This window comes from Hoplias malabaricus, chromosome 1 (assembly GCF_029633855.1).
Source record: "Hoplias malabaricus isolate fHopMal1 chromosome 1, fHopMal1.hap1, whole genome shotgun sequence".
NCBI classification, from domain to species: Eukaryota; Metazoa; Chordata; class Actinopteri; order Characiformes; family Erythrinidae; genus Hoplias; species Hoplias malabaricus.
Genome location: NC_089800.1, coordinates 3,150,132 through 3,171,380, shown reverse-complemented (window position 1 = coordinate 3,171,380; position 21,249 = coordinate 3,150,132). Strand labels below are relative to the sequence as shown.

At 44.4% G+C, this 21,249-nt stretch overlaps 3 protein-coding genes across 6 annotated transcripts in view; 1 reads left to right on the top strand and 2 right to left on the bottom strand.

The window, feature by feature from the left end:
- The window catches only part of slc4a7 (solute carrier family 4 member 7), a 43,393-nt gene extending 26,493 nt beyond the window's left edge, over positions 1-16,900 (top strand). For all 3 annotated transcript variants that reach the window (XM_066643846.1, XM_066643854.1, XM_066643836.1), the window contains 18 exons: positions 69-226; positions 907-994; positions 1,593-1,739; positions 1,845-1,948; positions 2,394-2,568; positions 3,393-3,526; positions 6,654-6,899; positions 7,559-7,664; positions 7,821-7,982; positions 8,544-8,657; positions 9,341-9,502; positions 10,055-10,306; positions 10,423-10,491; positions 10,706-10,879; positions 11,787-11,918; positions 12,363-12,439; positions 13,371-13,478; positions 14,966-16,900. In XM_066643846.1, the coding sequence (XP_066499943.1) occupies positions 69-226; positions 907-994; positions 1,593-1,739; positions 1,845-1,948; positions 2,394-2,568; positions 3,393-3,526; positions 6,654-6,899; positions 7,559-7,664; positions 7,821-7,982; positions 8,544-8,657; positions 9,341-9,502; positions 10,055-10,306; positions 10,423-10,491; positions 10,706-10,879; positions 11,787-11,918; positions 12,363-12,439; positions 13,371-13,478; positions 14,966-15,044 (2,487 nt within the window). In that variant the 3' untranslated portion in view covers positions 15,045-16,900. The remainder of the gene's footprint in view (positions 1-68; positions 227-906; positions 995-1,592; positions 1,740-1,844; positions 1,949-2,393; positions 2,569-3,392; positions 3,527-6,653; positions 6,900-7,558; positions 7,665-7,820; positions 7,983-8,543; positions 8,658-9,340; positions 9,503-10,054; positions 10,307-10,422; positions 10,492-10,705; positions 10,880-11,786; positions 11,919-12,362; positions 12,440-13,370; positions 13,479-14,965) is intronic.
- LOC136665961 (complement C1q-like protein 2) lies at positions 3,776-6,265 on the bottom strand. The gene is made up of 4 exons (XM_066643867.1): positions 6,124-6,265; positions 5,294-5,365; positions 5,073-5,201; positions 3,776-4,883 (listed from the first exon to the last, which is right to left on the bottom strand). The coding sequence occupies exons 1-4, from the start codon at positions 6,248-6,250 to the stop codon at positions 4,603-4,605; spliced, it is 609 nt and encodes a 202-aa protein (XP_066499964.1). The 5' UTR covers positions 6,251-6,265; the 3' UTR covers positions 3,776-4,602.
- Positions 16,901-17,286: 386 nt separating the features above from the next.
- Positions 17,287-21,249, bottom strand: part of dpy19l1l (dpy-19-like 1, like (H. sapiens)) — a 13,237-nt gene continuing 9,274 nt past the window's right edge. For both annotated transcript variants that reach the window (XM_066643815.1, XM_066643824.1), the window contains exons 17-22: positions 21,223-21,247; positions 20,958-21,077; positions 20,652-20,826; positions 20,390-20,489; positions 20,160-20,285; positions 17,287-19,855 (exon numbers count right to left, since the gene is read on the bottom strand). In XM_066643815.1, coding sequence (XP_066499912.1) covers positions 19,684-19,855; positions 20,160-20,285; positions 20,390-20,489; positions 20,652-20,826; positions 20,958-21,077; positions 21,223-21,247 — 718 coding nt within the window. In that variant the 3' untranslated portion in view covers positions 17,287-19,683. The remainder of the gene's footprint in view (positions 19,856-20,159; positions 20,286-20,389; positions 20,490-20,651; positions 20,827-20,957; positions 21,078-21,222; positions 21,248-21,249) is intronic.

Below are 21,249 nucleotides of genomic sequence, written 5' to 3'. Positions count from 1 at the left end.
CATAATTATCGATCAGTGGCCAAAACCTACCCCCGATTCAGCCTGACATGTTGACCTTCGACCCTCAGGTGGACATGAACTTTATGAAAAAGATCCCACCCGGAGCAGAAGCCTCTAACGTTTTGGTGGGAGAAGTGGACTTCCTTGATTGTCCAATCATCGCCTTTGTCAGACTCTGCCCCGCTGTCCTCCTCACCGGCCTGACCGAAGTACCAGTCCCCACCAGGTAATCTAAACAAACATCAACACTCACACATTTGTTTCCATACGTTTTGGGGCATTGCATAGACTTCTGTTCCTTTAACCTGACCTTATAATTACTACTAGTCTGTGCCTAAGATGAGCTCTAACTCTAAAATCACATCCTTAAAACATGTCTTCACCATGTAATTTAATAGAAGTCCCCACAAAGTCAGTGTGTAAACACTTAACACTGCTTTATACATACTCAAGTATAAAACGTGTGTACTATTATAATAGAAATAATTTTATAAAAAAAGTGGATCTCAGCAACTCCCTCTTTATCCCCCCCTCAAAGCGCAGCCTCTTGGGTCGGTATCAGATGATCCATATCTGTGCTGGTCCGTGACCCAGTGATTGAGACCCTCTCTTGGTGTAACACAACAATATTGATCTTCGGTTTCAGCTGCAGTTACGGAAAATAAACCTTGGTGTTCTGCAGCAGGGGTCTTTCACTAAGACATCCAGAACAGTTACAGATCCGTAGAAAACAAATAAACACCCACTGAGGGAGTCTCTTTAAAAACACCGCACACACAAACACACACAGATTTAAACAGACCCTGTGGGACTCCAGATCCCCTGGGTCAGTGTGTGTTGTCTTTTCCCCTGTGCCTGGTGTATGTGAATGTCTCGTTTTTATTGTGTTTTCTGGTTGTGTTTCAGGTTTCTGTTTCTCCTGCTCGGTCCTTTTGGGAAGGGATCTCAGTATCACGAGATCGGACGCTCTATCGCCACGCTCATGACAGATGAGGTATATTTCATTAAGCCCACAGCCGTTAGAAACCCGTTAGAAAAATAGACCAAGCACAAAACAGGAAAACCACTGAAGCTTTTAACAAGATTATTTAGAAATGTAAAGTTAGATTTGATAGTTATATTTCTTTCCTTCTCTCTATTAAAGGAGTCTTATACTTTCCTTCCTCCACAAGGGAACACAGTCCTGGAGTCATAAAGGGAAACCTCCCGTCTAAACAGCCCTGTTCAGAATGGCTGCTTTCAGCGCCTGTTCCTTTAAATGATAATGAGCCGCTCGCTGTTCACCCCGACCCCGAGTGCACAGCAGTGAGAAGCGTGGAGCCAAGCTCCGAGCATTTCTAGGAGCTCCTTGTGTCTATTTTGCTGAGTTTAACTTCATCTTTGTGCTCTCACATAAACAAGGGTCCAGTGCTGTGATTGGACAGATTCAGATGAGGGGGCGGGGCATGGCTGTGTGTGGTTTGACTGTTCGGTCAAGGCCAGTTGTACTGGGTTGATTACTGATTTAATCAGTAGTTTAGGCTGATTCTGATACTTCTGATTTTCTGATGATCTTGTCTCTCCTGTTGTTTTTGTTGTTGTTGTTGTGTTAGATTTTTCACGACGTTGCATATAAAGCAAAGGACCGTAACGACCTGCTGTCTGGGATTGATGAGTTTTTGGATCAGGTGACTGTCCTGCCCCCGGGAGAGTGGGACCCCACCATCCGCATCGAGCCCCCCAAAAACGTCCCCTCTCAGGTCAGGGTCAGGGCTTTGGAGTTTGAAGAAGTGTCTGTGGTTGTTTTATGTTTGCACTTATTAAAATATAAAATGTAAAATATGTGTGTGTCTCTGTGTATTTAGGAGAAGAGGAAGTTGCCTCCAGTTCCCAATGGCTCCACGCCTCAGTCAGAGAGTGTAAAAGAGGAGGGACATCACACAGGACCTGAACTACGGCGAACCGGGCGGTTAGAGCACACACATTCAGATGATCACATACGGATTAACCCTCATTAGAGTTAGCACGGCATTTGCTGTAAGTCTGTTTTGATGAGGAGAAAGAGAGAGAAAGAGAGAGAGAGAGAGAGGCTCAGAGCTGGTGCCTCATTAAAGCAGCATTATCTGAAGCAAGCTTTAATGGACCTGAGTGGGGTGAGAGAGTGTGAGTTTGTGTGTGTGAGAATAAAGCAGCCGCCTCAGCTTGATGTGAATTATAAATGTCCCTCCAGACACAGCAGTGTTAGAAAGAGGTTTTAAGGTGGAGTTGATGGGGGCCTATAATTAACACACTTACCTGTCAATAATAGTAGCAATGATGATAATATTTGCAATTAATAATGACGATTTGTCTGAGAAAATGATCATAATTGTTTCTTTCTTTCTCTCTCTCTCTCTCTCTCTCTCTCTCCCCAGGTTGTTCGGGGGTTTGGTGTTGGATATTCGACGCAAGGCTCCATTTTATTGGAGTGATGTGAGAGATGCAGTGAGTCTGCAGTGTTTGGCGTCGATTCTCTTCTTGTACTGTGCCTGCATGTCCCCTGTCATCACCTTCGGAGGGCTGCTGGGGGACATCACCAAAAACAACATTGTGAGGATCTCTCTCTCTCTCTCTCTCTCTCTCTCTCTCTCTCTCTCTCTCTCTCTCTCTCTCTCTCCCTCCTTCTCTTGCTGATATGAGAAGAGCTTAACAATATTCATTAAAATGTTCTGATAGATTGTACATTTCATTGATATAAAAAAAAAAATCAAGTGTTGTCTACAGGCCTGATTTGTTTATTTATATAATTATTTTAGAATTAGTATCACTGTATTGGCCACTGTGCTTGCACACAGAGGAATTTGTTCTCCGCATTTAACCCAATCCGTGCAGTGAAACACACCTTTACACACACAAGTGAACACTAGGGGGCAGTGAGCACACACGCCCGGAGCAGTGGTTGAATTTATTTTTAATGGTTTAACAGTTGAAATTATTTTTAAATTATAATTCTCTCTCTCTTACACTCTCTCTCTCTTGCTCGCTCGCTCTCTCTCTTGCTCACTCTCTCTCTTTCTCTCTCTCTTGCTCACTCCCTCTCTCTCTCTCTCTTTCTCTCTCTCTTGCTCACTCCCTCTCTCTCTCTTGCTCACTCCCTCTCTCTCTCTTTCTCTCTCTTGCTCGCTCCCTCTTTCTCTCTCTCTTGCTCGCTCCCTCTTTCTCTCTCTCTCTCTTGCTCGCTCCCTCTTTCTCTCTCTCTCTCTCTCTTTCTCTCTCTCTCTCTCTTGCTCGCTCTCTTTCTCTCTCTCTCTATTGCTCGCTCCCTCTCTCTCTCTCTCTCGCTCTCTCTTGCTCGCTCCCTCTCTCTCTCTCTCTCTCTCTCTCTCTCTTGCTCGCTCCCTCTCTCTCTCTCTCTCTCTCTCTCTCTTCGTTAGAGTGCCATAGAGTCTCTGTTTGGAGCATCTCTAACTGGAGTGGCTTATTCTGTCTTCGCTGGTCAGCCACTCACCATCCTGGGCAGCACTGGCCCGGTCCTGGTCTTTGAGAAGATTCTCTTCAGGTTCTGCAGGTACAAGATAATCATGTTCATCATCTGCGTGACTGCGTTGTTTTGATCTTTGTGGGTTTTTGACTAAAGCATTTCACAGATGTTTCATCAAGACCCAGAGTTGTGTTTCACCGAGGAGTGAGGGTTATGTCCCCTTTAAGTGATTGAGTGGGTGCTTGGTAACACACACCTCATCAACTGTGACCAATCAGAAGCATCCACAACACACGGAGGGACGAGGGGGACAAAAGACCTAAAATCATTGCACTTTATTACCACACATTTGTAATATTGGCCTGGTGCAGCCCTGGATGATTCTGAACAATGAAGCGGGGCTAATAACTGTCTGCGGGGATAGAGCAGCTCTATTAGAGGTGGCTGTAATAGTTTCCTCATGAGAAAAGTACTTCGTGACTTGAGCTGAGTTAAAGCAGTTGTGAGGTTCAGTTTATCCCAGCAGTGCTGCAGCTCCACCTGGTGGAGATAACATGTAAACATTTCACAGACTCTGAACGGGCTTCATAATAGATTACTTATTTACACACAGTGAACAAACAAACATATCTGTAGTGGAACCTTGTAAGAAACAACACGCTTCTAAACCAGATCTGCTTCTATTCTGTGTTTATTTGTGGTCTGAACACCACTGAACGCTCTGAATTACAAGCTCATTGGGGAGTTCCATTTAAACTATGCTATGTGCTACAAGCTAACACAGCTCTGAATTACCAGCACATTAAGGAGCTCACTAATGTATATTGCTACTTGCTACATCCATAATGCTAACACTAAAATGACATCACACTGAAAGTTAGACTGCTGTTAAACCAGCAACAGCTCCTCAAACTGCAGTCAGACAGTGATAAAACCTCAGCTCCCCACAGGACAGAGCTTGCTTTTGTGTGTGTGTGTGTGTGTGTGTGTGTGGATATGGGGGTGTTTTTGTGAAGGTTTCTGGCCTCAAGATATCAACAGTGACCTTGAGAATCAGAAGAACAGTCTATTTTACCAAATGCATCTGGTTCGGACCCATTTTGTTCAGCAGTGACTTTAGAGCAGGACTCCACTTCCCACAGTCCCTAGCGGTGAGGTGCGGGTCACAGCGTGTAGATCAGGAAGCCGCTGAAGGTGCTGTGGTGGCTGGCGTTGTCCCACACGTGCGAGTTGGGCCACAGCTGCATATACAGCTCGTCTCCAGCCTCTAACAGCAGGGCGGCGCCGTTGGACGCTGTGTCGCTGCCTGGCCCCGTGGGCGGCTCGTGGACGGTCAGCATAACCTCACGGTTCTTATACAGAACCGCGCTCATCAGGCTGTCGGTGGATGCTGTGGCAGTGTAGCGCACGTAATACACACCTCGCACGGGCGCCTTAAACACTCCTAGAGGAGAACAACAATAACAAAAACATGGGTGAACATGTCCAGGAATTTCTCGAATTGAAAAGCTCTCGGCTGTGGAGCACCATCCAACATTTTTGGGATGAGTTTAAGTGGCCTATGTGATCCAGAACTGGTCATCCACACCGTCACGTGTGTGTGTGTGTGTGTGTGTGTGTGTGTGTGTGTTACCTGTCTCTGGGTTGTAAGCATCACCCACGTTGGTTATGATGTCGTTAAAGATGAGTTTTTTTATTGAGTTTTTGGTGAAGACCACTCCATTGCTGCCCAGAGAAGCAGCAAACGCCACTTTTGGGGATTCTAAACACACACACACACACACACACACACAGTTTATTAGACTGCATCCAATACTTTGCTGTAGTCAGAGGCGTATATAGAGTGACGCTGACCTATGTGAGCTTTCAGATGGTGTTCTGCAGAGTCCAGTCTGTGCTTCAGGAGTTTCAGCTCTACAGCCTGCACTGAACACACACACACACACACACACACACACAGACACACACAGTACATTTCATTGGAACTTCCAGCATTTCCCAGCAAAGAACTACATATCCTGAAACTGCACACAGCAACACCACACCCACACACACAGACACACACACACACACACATCGTCACACTACAAACACATACACTGTCACGCTACACACAGCAACACACCACACACACACACACACACATCGTCACACTACAAACACATGCACTGTCACGCTACACACAGCAACACACCACACACACACACATCGTCACACTACAAACACATGCACTGACACGCTACACACAGCAACACAACACACACACACACACACAGTCATGCTACACACTCAGGCTACACAGAGCAACACCACACACACCCCATCATGCTACACACAGCAACACCACACGCACACTGTCACACTGCTCACAGCAACACCACACAAACACACACACACACACACACACACACCGTCATGCTATACACACACACACAGTCATGCTATACACTCAGGCTACACACAGCAACACCACACACACCCCATCATGCTACACACAGCAACACCACACGCACACTGTCACACTGCTCACAGCAACACCACACACACACACACAGTCATGCTATACACTCAGGCTACACACAGCAACACCATACACACACACACACACACACACTGCTCACAGCAACACCATATTACACACAGCTCAGTTTTGTTAGACACAGTTCAGTTTTGTTAGACGTTACCTAGAGTGATGTTCCTGAGCTGCTGCAGTTCTCTGTGTATCACTGCCAGATCGGTGGGGGGCGCTGTCGTCTCCTGAGCATCAACACACAGCAGCAACAGCAGCGCGCACACACACCTTACAGCCATCTCTCAGCTCTGCTTATACACACTAAACAAACTTTGACCTCGGCAGTAGGCTTATATACACACACACACACACTCTCTGATAGGAGGTTCACTTTAACGTGTGAGTAAACACAAATGATCCATTACTCTCGAACTAAAATCACATCTAAATGTTTCTCTCATAATTTATTAATTATTTAAATCAATCAATCAATCGCTTCTCCGCTGCAGTTTGTCAACACCCAGCTTTAAAGGGAGTGTGTTCCCTCTTTGTTGCAGAAACAGTGGCAGCCCTTTAGGGAAGGCTTTAAATTAGATATGGGAACATTTGCAGTGAGGATTTGATGGCACACGTGGGCTCTGGTGATGTACGTGAGGTGTGTGAATCCAGGCTGACCGAGTGTTGTCCTTTTTTCCTGTGCAGAGACTATGGTCTGTCGTACCTGCCGCTGCGCACCAGTATCGGGCTGTGGACGGCGTTCCTGTGTATCCTGCTGGTCGCCACGGACGCCAGCTCACTCGTCTGCTACATCACGCGCTTCACAGAGGAGGCCTTCGCTGCCCTCATCTGCATCATCTTCATCTACGAGGCTCTGGAGAAACTCTTCCACCTCGGAGAAATGTTCCCCATCAACATGAACAACCAGCTGGACAACCTCACCTTCTACATGTCAGACATCCTCTACATACACCTCCCTCTCTCTCTCTCTCTCTCTCTCTCTCTCTCTCTCAGACTTCCTTCTCTGTCTCTACTTTTCTCCTGTATCTCATTCGCTCTCTCTCTCTCACTCACACTTCTTCCTCTGTTTCTGTCTTTCTCTTTCTTTTTCTGTCTCTACCGCCTCTGGCCATCTCCTCTCTGGTTCTATCACCATCTCTCTCTCTCTCTCTCAAACTTCCTCCTCTGTCTCTCCTTTTCTTCTGTATCTCACTCGCTCTCTCACTCACTCACTCACACTTCCTCCTCTCTTTCTCGTTCTGTCTCTACCTCCTCTGGCCATCTCCTCTCTGGTTCTATCACCATCTCTCTCTGTCTCTCTTTGCCTGGCTCTCTCCCTTTTTCTTCCTCCTGTCTCTCTCTCTCTCTCTCTCTCTCTCTCTCTCTCTCATATTAAAGCAAAACCTCAAACAAATCTCACACCAGTTTCCTTCAGTTGAGACATGTTTTGCGACTGATGTAGCGTTAATTTTCTCCACTAAACGCCTGTGTTCGACGCTAAAGCTGTCCCCGAACTTGTGCTTTAATCACAGAACAATTCTGCAATTGATTAGTTCTAATCGATCGACAGCCATAATTATCTTTAAGAGTCCTTCTCTTCTGTTTCTCAGGTGCCAGTGTTCTCCACCAACCAACTCCACCCCTGAGCTCCTGCAGAGGTGGAACCAGAGCGGGTTCAACCCAGAGTCTATAAACTGGAACCAGCTCAACGTGACTGTGAGTGTCACATCGCCCCCTACTCCTCCTGTAGTGCATTACACTCTGTCAGAATCAGTGTGTTGTCATACATTTTGTGAATTTACTTGCTTTAGTTTTGGTACTATGGTAAACAATGTTCTCTCTCTCTCTCTCTCTCTCTCTCTCTCTCTCTAGATGTGCCAAAAGCTCCATGGTGTATTCACGGGTCCGGCGTGTTCTAGTGACGGACCCTTCATCCCCGACGTTCTCTTCTGGTCCTTTATTCTCTTCTTCACCACGTTCTTCCTCTCCTCTTTCCTCAAACAGTTCAAGACCAAGCGCTACTTCCCCACCAGGGTCAGTAGAGAACACACACACTGCAAGATCTCATAGCAGTGTTAGTTTAAATGCCTTTTACAACAATGCACCATAACATTACTACCACCTCTTTATTTCTACATCTGCTTTCTATTCTCTCAGCTCCACTGACAGTCCATGTGTTGCTCTGCATATTTTTTAGACCCCCACAGAGCAGGTTTGATTTGGGTGGTGGATCATTCTCAGATGTGGTAGTGTGTGCAGATCCTAGTGCGAATGGATCAGACACAGCAGTGTTGCTGGAGTTTTAAACAACTAAGTGTCCACCACCCAAATCATACCTGGTCTTGTGGAGGTCCTGTGGGGGCCCTGACTTTTGAAGAACAGGGGCCAGAGCAGATTGTCTACAGTCTTTGAATTTGAAGACTGTGAGTGTAGAAGCGAGGAGGTGGTCGTATTGTTCGGGCGGATGGCTGTACTGAGCTGGTAATCCAGAGAGAGGCCTTCAGTGCAGAGGAATTCAGCTCTGACCCAGAACTCCTTATATGGACACGAGGCCCGTTACAGAAACCTGTTGACCTCTAGATCTTGTTCTTACAGGTTCGCTCGACCATCAGTGACTTTGCTGTGTTTCTGACCATCCTGATCATGGTGGTGGTGGATTATTTAGTGGGGATTCCTTCCCCAAAACTCAACGTCCCCGACACTTTTGAGGTATGAATGTTGGTATCGTAACGTTCCTCAGCGTTCGTACATGTCCCCTGCTGCACAAATCTGTAAAAGGGATGTTTGTTTAAAACCGTGTGAACTCTCGGACCCTAATCTCTGCTCCCTTCACTGTTATTCAATGTTTGAAGAGCTGTGAAAAAGTGGACGTGGGTACATCGCTGACCGCCACATTCCAGTCTGGTTCAGATCGATCACAGTCCAAATGTATTTCCATTGCTTTTCTCTCAACAAGAAAAATAACTGTTCGTTTTAACTTTGATCTTAAGTGTGAAGTTAAATTACATCTAATTTCTTGCTTAAGACTCTTGTGAATCTGGCCCCAGGCTCCGTGTGTCCTCAGATACTTTAAGCTGGACACTGTGTATAAACTCTATGGAGCAGCTGCACATGAACGTAAGGTCTCCATGCTCAAGAACTACTCGCTCAACATCTGCAGCTGAACCCATTAATGTTTATGTGGCTGAACGCCACCAAATCCTCAGCATCGTTCCAATATCTGAATAAATAAGAGCTTTAACCCTTCCAGCAAGCTGATTGGCTCTTTTTATTGAAGGGCGGGACTATTGAGCATATACAGGCGATCCGTGAATTGTCTCCTCCTCCTTTGTTCAGTTGTTTGTATCTAAATTTATTTTGTTTGTGTGTGTGTGTCTGTGATTGTCCCTCAGCCAACCACTAAAGGCCGGGGCTGGTTGATGTCCCCTCTGGGCTCCAATCCGCCCTGGACCCTGTTTGCTGCAGCGATTCCTGCTCTGCTCTGCACCATCCTCATCTTCATGGATCAACAAATCACCGCCGTCATCATCAACCGCAAAGAACACAAACTCAAAGTAGGTTTCAGATTCACACACTGTGAAACAAGACCACCGAGTCAGTTTTCTGTGTGCCGTTTAATTCAGAAAACATGCAGTAAAACCAGCCGACTGACGTCAAGCGTGGAGATTTTAGATTAACCCCGCCCCCTCGCCTGAGTCTGTCCAATCACAGGACTGAACCCGCCTTTACGTGAGTTCAGTGAGCAAACAGAAAACAGAGGAGAAAACAGAAAACAGAGAAGTGCAGAGAAACACCAGAGTCTCTGCTCCACGCTCCTCACTGCTGTGTGCTGTGGTTCAGGGTGAACAGTGAGCAGACACGACGAGCGTGGAGAAATAAGCACTGAGTTAAAACGGAGACAAAAGAGAACAGAGCGAAAACGACTAAAAACCAGAGCTGCTGCTCGTCAAATTTCACTTTCCTTTTTACATGCACCCCCACCCCAGCTCACACAAACACACATTCCTCTACAAAACTGCTATGGGTTTCACCGTGTGTGTGTGTGTGTGTGTGTGTGTTAAAGATTAGTTACTAACCCTCTACCCTCTTTTTCTTCTCCCCTGCAGAAGGGCTGTGGGTACCACCTGGACCTGCTTGTGGTGGCGGTGATGCTGGGCGTCTGCTCGCTGATGGGTTTGCCGTGGTTCGTGGCGGCGACCGTTCTGTCTATCTCTCACGTCAACAGTCTTAAGGTGGAATCTGAGTGTTCTGCTCCGGGAGAACAGCCCAAATTCCTCGGGATTCGAGAGCAACGTGTCACAGGCTTAATGATCTTCATCCTCATGGGTCTGTCCGTCTTCATGACCTCAGTACTGAAGGTAAAACAAACGCACGCACAGTGATGTAATTCTTCCCTTTGGTTCAGTTTAGCTTTTATTTGAATATTATCTCAATAAATCCTCATTACTTTCATGAAAATGTTTTGTATCCTCAGTTTATCCCCATGCCAGTGCTGTATGGTGTTTTCCTCTACATGGGGGTCTCCTCTCTTAAAGGGATACAGGTATTACAGTATTTTAATTTCATCTCAGTATCATGTCGGTGCACCTGAGATTCGCACACAGATGTAATGGGCAGGATAAACAAATTTATGATGTGGTTTGTCTGTTTATTAATTAACTAATGACTATTTTGCATTCAAAATGTTATGCTTAATTTATTGTATCACAAAGTGGCATGCACCTGAAATGTTTTTTTTTTTTTATGTCCTTGTGTAGTTTTTTGACCGTATAAAGCTGTTTGTGATGCCTGCTAAACACCAGCCGGATCTGATCTATCTGCGCTATGTGCCGCTGTGGAAGGTCCATGTTTTCACCATCGTGCAGCTCACCTGCCTCGTCCTGCTGTGGGTCATCAAGGTCTCCGCCGCAGCTGTCGTCTTCCCCATGATGGTAAACAAGTTTTTGTTAGTTAAGGAACATATGCGTCTGTACATATTTAGAATGTGAAGAACGCAGTCACACAGCTCCAGGGACCTGGAGGTTGTGTGTTCAATTCCCGCTCCGGGTGACTGTCTGTGAGGAGTGTGGTGTGTTCTCCCTGTGTCTGTGTGGGTTTCCTCCGGGTGACTGTCTGTGAGGAGTGTGGTGTGTTCTCTCTGTGTCTGCATGGGTTTCCTCCGGGTGACTGTCTGTGAGGAGTGTGGTGTGTTCTCCCTGTGTCTGCGTGGGTTTCCTCCGGGTGACTGTCTGTGAGGAGTGTGGTGTGTTCTCTCTGTGTCTGCGTGGGTTTCCTCCGGGTGACTGTCTGTGAGGAGTGTGGTGTGTTCTCCCTGTGTCTGCGTGGGTTTCCTCTGGGTGACTGTCTGTGTGGAGTGTGGTGTGTTCTCTCTGTGTCTGCGTGGGTTTCCTCTGGGTGCTCCGGTTTCCTCCCACAGTCCAAAAACACACGTTGGTAGGTTGATTGGCGACTCAAAAGTGACCGTAGGTGTGAGTGTGTGTGTTGCCCTGTGAACGACTGGCGCCCCCTCCAGGGTGTATTTCCGCTTTGCGCCCAATGATTCCAGGTAGGCTCTGGACCCCCCGTGACCCTGAATTGGATAAGGGGTTACAGATAATGGATGGATGGAAATTTAGCTGCAGTTTCACATTCCACCTTAAATGGCAGCATTTACAAGGCCAACGTTATCTATCTTATTCTAATTGTCCATTCCACCTTAAATAGACAGCTCTACAGGGCTGGAGCTGTTCCTGGACCAGGGAGGTGCAGTGTAGATGGAAACGTAAAGGTAGTAAAGAACCTTGTGCTGCTAGAAATGACTGACTGCACCTTTTTAAAGGTTCTGTGTTCCTGTTCTAGGTTCTAGCTCTGGTGTTCGTGCGGAAGCTTCTGGATTTCTTTTTTACGAATCGAGAGCTGAGCTGGCTGGACGACCTGATGCCAGAGAGTAAGAAGAAGAAGGAGGACGACAAGAAGAAGAAAGAGAAAGAGGTGCGTGATGTCTGTTTCTCTGTGGGTTCAAAACCACCCAAAAGCTTTGTGTATTTTTGAGTGAACTCCTGAACTTATTGACTGACTACTGTGTGTATGTGTGTGTGTGTGTGTGTGTGTGTACAGTCCACTGTATAAAGATAAGAGATATCTGGAAACCTTTTTATACACGTTTCTATTGGAATTTAATGCGTAAAAATCTTTTATTCCAAATCTTGCATTAATTAATTTTATTAATTATTATTGTTTAATAATTATTTGTATTAATTATTAATAAATAATGTATAAAAGAGATTTTTATACATTTAAATATTCAGATTTGCAGAGATATTTGATGGCATTTCTTTTCAGATTTGCTGTGTTCTAAAGATATTTTTTTATGATTTCTTAGTTTTATGGATTTTTCCCCTTATTTTTTTTAAATAAGTTGTTATATTTTCGCAGGAGGCCGAGCGGATGCTGGAGCAGGGTCTGGAGTACGACGGAGAAAACCTTCTCAACATGAAAACTCTCAAAGTCAGGTTCGTAATAGCTTTGATTTTCTTATTCCTTTTTTCCCCCAGAGACGTAATTCAGTTTAATATTTTTCATAAAGCCTCTGCTGTATCTGTCGAGTACAGCCATCAACAAAATGATTGTATAATATCACTGCATTAAACTGCACATCGTAACAAACAAACGGCTCGTTGTATAAATGTTCAACCAGCCTGGCTCAACAGCCGCGTTAGGACAATGAGTCCTATTTTGTGTTCAGAGGAATAGATATGCGTTTCCTTACTGTGGGACCGTACTCTACAGATACGGCAGAGAGAGATGAGTGTACCTTCTTATGAGGTGTTATCCGAAGCTTATCTGAGCCGTTTTTTTCGGGACAGATCGGACAGCGTAGTGTCTGACGTCTTGAACGAGGAGGAGCCCGGACGAGCGGTTCGTCTCTGACCCACAGATCAGATTTATCCCGTCTGTGGTGCTTTACTCTGCTTGCGTTGTTCTTGTTTACTCCCTCTGCGAGGCAGTTAATCACTGAGACGTTTGATTAACGTTGCTGGAGGGTTATTCTCTAACCTCCGAGTGGCTGCATGCGGCTGTGGATCTCAGACGTTTGCCCTGGATGCGATATTAAGTGTGATCTCTGTAGAGGAGGAGACCGTAGACTCAAGGGTTACTCTGCTGCTTTTCTCAAGTTTTTTATTTTTTTAATTGTATAGAAATATGATTATTAAAGTTATAGTTAGGTGTACGAAATATTAATTTTGTGCTGCTGTTATGTCACTTCATGCTCTATCCACAGGTTTGTAAACAACCTCTTTAAACTGAAAACAAAAGGTGTTTATTGGAGTTTTTTCTTTTTTTTTTTCTTGGGGTTACGTATTGCTTTAACAAAAACATGCATGTGTGTGTGTGTGTGTGTGTGTGTTGACCTGCTTGTGTTATGCATCCCCTCCCCCACAGTGATGATCCCTCAGTGGTCAACATTACTGATGAAATGGCCAAAACATCACTTTGGAAAGCAATGGCCAAGAACTCTGACTCTTCCAAAGCTCTGAAATCTAGGGCCAGGTACATCTTCTGTGATCTTCATCATCTTCATTTTTCAGTCTGTGTTCCCCTCTGCATGTTGCCGTCTCAGTGCGTAGTGCAGCTGCGAGGGTTGGCAGCATTTAAAGGAGCAGTACATCATTCTTGCCACCAGTAATGGTTTATTATGTTTAATAATTATTATAACTGTTTTAAATGTTCTGTAAAGTGTAACACTGAAGAATCTGACTACAAAACACTCACTGAGTGAAGCAGTTTATGCTCCCAAGAGTGGGTCTCCCACATAGAAGCGAGCATGTTTAAAACAGCATAAGTACAGAATCTCAGCTACATCATGGCCACTAGGAGTCAGTATAAGCAAATAATACATTTAGCTATTGTTGGAGCTGAAATAAAACCGTGCTGATTTATAATCGCCGTCAACCTACTAATCATTTAAAACCAGCAGAAACAGATAAAATAAATATAAATAAATGTAAAAGGCTGTTCATTGCTGATCAGTGCTGCCCGTGTGAATAGCTCCCTGGGTCCTGAGGCACGCTGTGCATGTTTAGAGTTAGAATCACTTAATTGGACAGAGGAATATGTTCTCTACATATAAACCAATCCGTGCAGTGAAACACGTTAACACAAACACTAGGGAACACTAGGGGGCAGTGAGTACACATGGGTGGCCCTAGGTCTGTTGATCAGAGTTTGGCGTAGTTCTGGGTCTTGGTTTAAAGCAGCTGTCAGCTATTTTCTCCACTTGTTCTTCTACACACAACCACCCTTATACTGACACCTAGTGTTCTGGATGTGTCAGAGATTTACAGCGATCCCAACCTCTTGCAGACTGGACCGACCTGACGTGGAGGACCCGGTCTGTGGGTTATAAACTGCTTAATTCAGGGACAACGTGTGTAATCACTTTCATAGAGACTTTTTATACTTGTTTGTGATGACTGCTCCTTTAATATCAAACGCTCAGGGACACTACCGCATTAAAGTTGCAGGGTGTAGGATTAAGGGGCATCTGTAAGTAGAAACGGAGTATAATCTACAAACACACGTTTTCAATAGAGTATAACCACCTTTAACTATGACTTTCTGCGCTAGGGCTGTATTTGTTTGTTCATTTGCCAAGACTGGGCCCGTTGTATGTAAATGAGGTGAGGGTTCTCTTCCAGGAGAGTCACTGGCTCTAGAGAGAGACTTTAATGATTTGACAAAGAAGAGGGAGGGGTGAGGGAGGGGTACACAGTAGACTGCAATCTGCAGCTTTACCACTAGGTGCCACTAAATCTTACACCCTGCACCTTTAAGAAAATGCTTGGCACGCCGCTGTTATTTTTAGTGCAAGTCTGAAGATTTACTTAAGATTAAACCGAAAGATAAAACGGTCATTTATCAAATGAAACATAACGTTTTAGAAACACTAGGTGCCCCCAAATCTTTGATGTCAGAGAGTCATTAGTTTCAGAAAGTGTGTTTGATGTGAAGATGACGTTGTTGTCGTTCTGTTGCAGTGAAAAACCCTCCAGCATTAAAATCAGTGTGGAAGACGAAGAAGGCCACAAGTTCTTGGACACAGAGACGTCGTTATGATAGCAGGACAGAGAGAGCGCAATGAGCTGCCCACAGTGGAGAAAATAAAGCAGTGTCTGGTCAGAAGAGGACCTGAAGGAGACCAGGCACCAGATTCCGTTCAAACTCTCTCCCGTTTGTGTCCAATCCACAAACACTGTTCACTTTACCTTTAGTGTTTATTTAACCAGAGGCGAAAAAACTCATTCACAAAGTAAAAGTCCTGTCTGGAATTTATGCCTATTTACCTTTCAGCACAAAAACAACGGCAGGACTTTTAACTCGTTGAACTCTGTCTGAGGGAGCTCGCTCTTTCAAAAAAACCACACAAATTGTTACAGAAAAGTTGATTTTTCTATCGGTACGTTTCCCCCTCAAAACCTTTCTCTGATTTTTGTGATTTTAAAAGCTCATTAGCTGCAGCTTCCACCACAGAAATAATTTCACAGCTGAGGTACCAGCCGTCGTCTGATCACAAACCTTCTGATTTCTTTTTAATTTTAATATTATTATTATTATTATTGTTGGTGTTCTTCTGTTTTTATTATTTATTTTCAACACATTTCTCTGTGAATGATGCCATGCAGTGGCTTTAAAAATACAGAAGAGGAATGTTCTTATGTGATGCGCACCCAAAAATTTCATAATAAGAGTCCAGCACTTTCTCCAATAAAAAAAAAAGTTAAAAAAAAAAAATTATGTTTCCACACTAAAAGATCAAAAGAGAAAGAGAGAGATAAAAAAAAGGGTTGAAACTGGTGCCCAAACCCCTGGCTCTGAATGTTTGCTGATTGTTTACGAGGCCGGGTCACACCTCGTGGACAGCTATGTTCCCCCCATTTATTTGGAAAAATTAATGTAATTATTGAGTTTACACACAATCTAGAATTGAGCTTCACCGTTAAATCGATGTAGAGTTTTACATTTAAAAAAAGAAGTCTCCAAAGACCGTTAATATGGAGGTTGCCAGATTGTAATACTCTACATGACGTACAGGGGGCGACATGTCTCGTTTCACTACACTATGGAGGTGCCGTGTTAAAACGTCAAACCGTCTTCAGTGAGCCACTTCATTAAGAACCTCTCCATGATCCAGATCCGTATCATTTTTATACTGTGTTTAATTTTAATGGTAAAAGCTGCAGGAAGACGATTATTGATCACAGATTAGAATCTCAGGAACTATCATTTCCCCTTTTCAAACACAAACAAGCCTCTGATCTGTGACTTCACCCCTTTCACGTGTAACAGCCTCCCCCTTATTTTTTAAAAATCGTTTTTGTGCCTGATGTTTCTACAAAAATCTCCAGAAACAACCTGCTCTTAAAGTCTTAATTTTTTATTGTAGCTTTATTACGTACTGTCTGTAGTTTTGTGAAGTCGGAGCTGCTTTTTTCTTTTTTTAAAGCAATTAAATTATTCATTAGATATTTAAAAATAGTTTAGAGAAATAATGAGTTGCAAAGTTTGTACTAGATACATATACACCGTCTTTAGACTTGGAAATAGACGATCATTTGGGACTTTTTTTTTTTTTTAGTAATTAGTTTTGCGTCCTGAAGATCATAGTGGGACTTTTATTTTAAATTAATTTCGTCTTCCCTCGAGGACTTGGAACAAGTATTACGCTGATGTGTTAATCATGGTTCACGTTCTGAACCGCTGTGGCCTGGAAAACTCTATTTCTGTAAAATCTGTAAAAACTGTATATTTACCAAAAAAGTGTCATTTTTCTGCTTTAGTTCAGAACTTTTCAGCTCAGAAACGCTTTGGATCTCTGAGTTAAATTAAAGCATAACTATGTTTAGACTCTGTAGAAATGTGTGAAAATTTATTTTTTGTAAAGCCTCTAAAACAGTGAAAGCAATAAAGAATAATGTCTCAGCATCGCATCCTGCTCCATGACTCTCCTCAGCCTCTCGCAACCGAGAACCTTGTTTACAGTCATTTGTTTTTCTGTAAACACTTCTTCCTGTTCACAGCTGCAGTGGGTCCAGCTCCTACCTGAATGCACTGGGTGCACATTGTCACACCTATACACACACACACATCTGTGAATAATTCACACCATTGCTCCACCAACGTGTGTGTTTGGCGCGCGAGAGGAAACTAAAGCACGTAGAAGAAACCCACACCGACACAGGGAGAACACACCACGCTCCTCACAGACTGTGACTTGAAGAGAGATTTGAATTAAATTAAAGATACATTTCTGCAAAATTACAAACAACTTTATTCATAAAATACATCAGAAATGGTCCATTTTTTATTTAATGAGCCACAAGCAAAACTTTCCACAAAACAAAGTTGTAATTTGTGTTCAACTGAGATCAGACGAGAAATAATACAGGAAAAAAAAACAATAATACTAAGATTGAGAGAGAGGCACAAATGTCAAAAAAAACTGAGAAAATGAGAATAAAACAACACTGTCCCGGTTTCTAAAATGCAGCTGCTTTTACATTAAACCCACAATGTGCCGTGCTGCCTCGGGTTGTGTCCACTCCACCAGGGGGCGCTCACAAAGCAAGGATTCCGAGTTGGCGAGATAACCCAAGCCCAAAGTGAGTGTTCTATAATCTCCTATTGTTTAAGCTTGACTCTGGGCTTAAGTGGGAGGGCTGTTCTAATAAACAGGATTTCTCTGGTTAGTCAGGTATCTTAAGCCTCGAGTCTAATGCACTTAATGGCCGAAGAGCTAAGGGATATTCCTACTGGAAAATCCTCAACTCTGAGCTAAGAAATCTAGCTAAAGTTATCTAGCTAACTCATAAATCCTGCTTTGTTTCAGTAAAACTGTAATTCTACTACTGAATGTAGTTCCTTCTTTTCACCTCAATTTCTGTGTTTTATTTTTGTACGGTTCCTCTTCAGAAACTGGAACGTTGCTGTGAGGATTTGATGGCATTTTGTCCACGTGAGCTTTAGTGAGTTCAGGTGATGATTCTGTGTGTTAAGTTTTGGCACCGACACTTCCCCCAGAAGTGGTGGATGGAGAACGGTTCTGGGGGGGATTTATACACCTCTAGTGAACCCTTGGCATTGGGCATGGTGAGCGTAGGCTCATGTGCAGCTGTAATGGCTTCACAAAATGACCACCAACACTGGACATACAGCGCGTTTCTCCTGCCTCGGTCAACAGATGCAGCAGTGACCGGGGTCAAAGGACGGACGTTTCCGTTAACACAGAAACATCCGCTAAAACTGAGATGAAAGTGGGTTTTCAGTTCCCCGCTTTCCGCCGCTTTCTTCTGACCCTGACGACATCTTACTTAGAGTGACAGAAAACGACAAAAACACTGGCAGGAAGTGGTGGACGATTGTGAAACAAGTCACCGGCTTATTCTCGGACCTTCAGATGAACAGGAAACTATGCAAGAGCTACAGATTTCCTTAAAACAGCAGCGGTCAAAGGGTTAACACTGAATAAAAAAATCAGTCTATTCTTAAAAAGGAGACAAACAGAATCACTGGGTCTCTCTCGTTTTCACAGAACAACAGCTCCACGGTTTATATTCCACCTTAAAAGAGGTGTGTGTTGCTACAGTGGGGGGAAAAAAAACAATTTACAAATCTGTCGTTTCCCAAAAACGTAAGGCTAAGCTCATGATCCTGACACAATCACATCATCACAACACTGGGGTTATCATCTTTTAACCTTTCACAACAACTTCACTCACAATTCGGACCTTTTTAAAATCATTTTTTGAGATTGATTTTCAATGTTGGTAAAAAACGTCTTATTACCAAATGCCATACTACGAACAAACATGAAAAAGAGCAAATGCACGTTAATGTGAGGACCTGGGGCCCACCAACCCGCACACTGTGAAACAGGTGCTGCTTAAGTCTAAAAAACAACAACCGTGGGATAAAACGAGTCGTTTTGATCCTGCTACGCTTTTGACGTCAAGTCCAAGAGACTTTAGAATGGCTCCGCCCCCTCATCGGATTCTGTCCAATCACAGCGCTGAACCCCTGTATACGTGAGAGCGCAAAGACGAGGTTAAACTCAGCAAAACAGACACAACGAGCGCGGAGAAATTAGAGCACTGAGTAAAAACGGAGAAGAAAGAGAACAGAGCGAAAACGGCTAAAATCTGCTGTGCACTCGGGGTCTGGGCGAACAGCGAGTGGCTCATTATCATTTAAAGGAACAGGTGCTCTTTACACGGGGGGAGAACACTGCTGTGGGGGTCGTGGGGATACAGTGGGGTCACAGACGTTTCATTAAGAAGCAGAACTGTGGAGAAGAGGAGAGGAGAGTCGGCTTTAAGAAAATAACGGATAATTTTCACAAATTAAAACAATACGGAGCCATGCCACTGCCTCTGGATCAGGAGGAAAAAACCTGATCAGTTCCAAAATATCATTATTTTTCTCCTGGATCTGAAGTGAATGAGCTTCTGTATCATCAGCTCCGACTTCCTCCAACATACTGAGCAGGTCGAGAGCAGCAGGACAGGCCTCGGGCCTCCAGAGAATATTAATAATAACAATAATACTAACACTAATAATAATAACAAATACTCACAGTCGACCAGGTGAGTGCTCAGTTAAACACCGGCTACAAAAACCCCCTCTCAGCTCTTACAGAAGATGTGGATGATCTTTGAGCTTTAGAAAAATAAGCCTTGCTACGCGGGCGTCTCTGACCGTGTTATCTGGAATGCCGCGGCGGTCTGGACACTCTCAGGACTTTGTAAACACTGTTGTGAAACACTGTGCTGAAGTGAGGTCGAGTCTCTCGGGACATGAGCGAACACAGGGGGATCTTCCCAGAATTCTGAGGGTCTTCTACGTCCCAGATCTCCGGCATGCTGCACCCCGGTCTAAACAACAGCGACGGACACAAACCAGTTTTACATTAAGTTTAACTCAAGATAAAGAATCAGAAGGATTAATAGTTCTGAAATGAACCAGTTTATGCTCCATGGAGTGGGTCTCCAAAATGGGGGCAACCATGTTTAAAATAGGGGTCTATTACAGGATTTTTGATACATCCAGACCACTAGGTGTCAGTGTAAATGCTGTGCCATAAGGTCATGATGATTGTTTGGGTGCGCTGTGTGTGTGTATGTGTGTATGTGTGTGTGTATATATGTGTGTGTGTGTGTATGTGTGTGTGTCTCATACCTGGAGCGTCTGGTGCACCACGAATCCTCCAAAATGAAGTAATCCACCTGCAGATTTATGAGATTCCTCTTCACCTCCTCCACCGGCTTCCGACTGTACATCGCATACACCAGCTTCGTCCTCTCTCTAACACACACACACACACACACACACACACACAAAAGGTTGTACATCTGTGTGTTATATATTTTTTGATGAAATCTGAGAAGGTTGCGTGCTGGCCTCCTGACCTCAGTCCTGCGTCCTCGTAGTGTGGATGGTTGACAATGGCTCGCCCGGTCGACAGCTTCACACTCGCCATCGTGGGCATCGCTCCTGCAAACACCGCCTCTGTATTCCACACACACACAAACGGAGCAACAGTTTTTCCCTTTAAACCATTAACTGCAGCTGCTCTGAAGCCAGAAAGCGTGAGGCTGTGGTCCGTACACAGATATTCTCACCCTGAGGAGGGCTGTAGTGTGTGATGTGTGTTGCAGTGTGTGCTCTGACCCTGAGGAGTGTTTTCCTTGATCCACTCCAGAAGGTCCTCCTGAGGGAGGTTACTGAATTCTCCCATGATGCTCCACTGGCTCTGCAGGTTGGCCATGCCGTGAAAAGCCATGATCGAGAGGAGGGCGAAGACCAGCGTGTGATGCTTCCACTTCTCTCCGATCCAGCTGAACAGCTACACACACACACACACACACACGTCATCTCTAAAGAGAACCATGAACTGAAAGGGAAAGTAGCTGCATTTGAGACCAAGACCAACATGCTCTATACCAAGTGTGTGTGTGTGTGTGTGTGTGTGTATACCTGTTTGGAGCAAAGCAGAGAAGCCATCAGACACATGTGTGGAGTGAGGAAGAGTTTGAGTCGCATGATGAGAACCGCAAGAACCGCAAAGGCCAACAACTGCAGACTGTGATACACCATCTACACACACGCAGTGTTATTTCAAACTGGAGAATACAGTCAACAGAATATTCAGTTGGAAAACAGTAAAAAGCACTGATATAATACAGCTATTAATGTTATTATTATAATTTACTACAGAGCTTAACATTGAAGCTGCTCTTACCACCCCTTTCACCAACTTCTCCGACCT

Coding starts and splice junctions, on each gene's coding strand:
- LOC136665961 (XM_066643867.1), bottom strand. CDS start 6,250: ATGGCTGTAAGGTGTGTGTGCGCGCTGCTGTTGCTGCTGTGTGTTGAT. Junction 5,366..6,123: donor GCTCAGGAACATCACTCTAG/GTAACGTCTAAC, acceptor GTGTGTGTTCAG/TGCAGGCTGTAGAGCTGAAA. Junction 5,202..5,293: donor CCATCTGAAAGCTCACATAG/GTCAGCGTCACT, acceptor GTGTGTGTTTAG/AATCCCCAAAAGTGGCGTTT.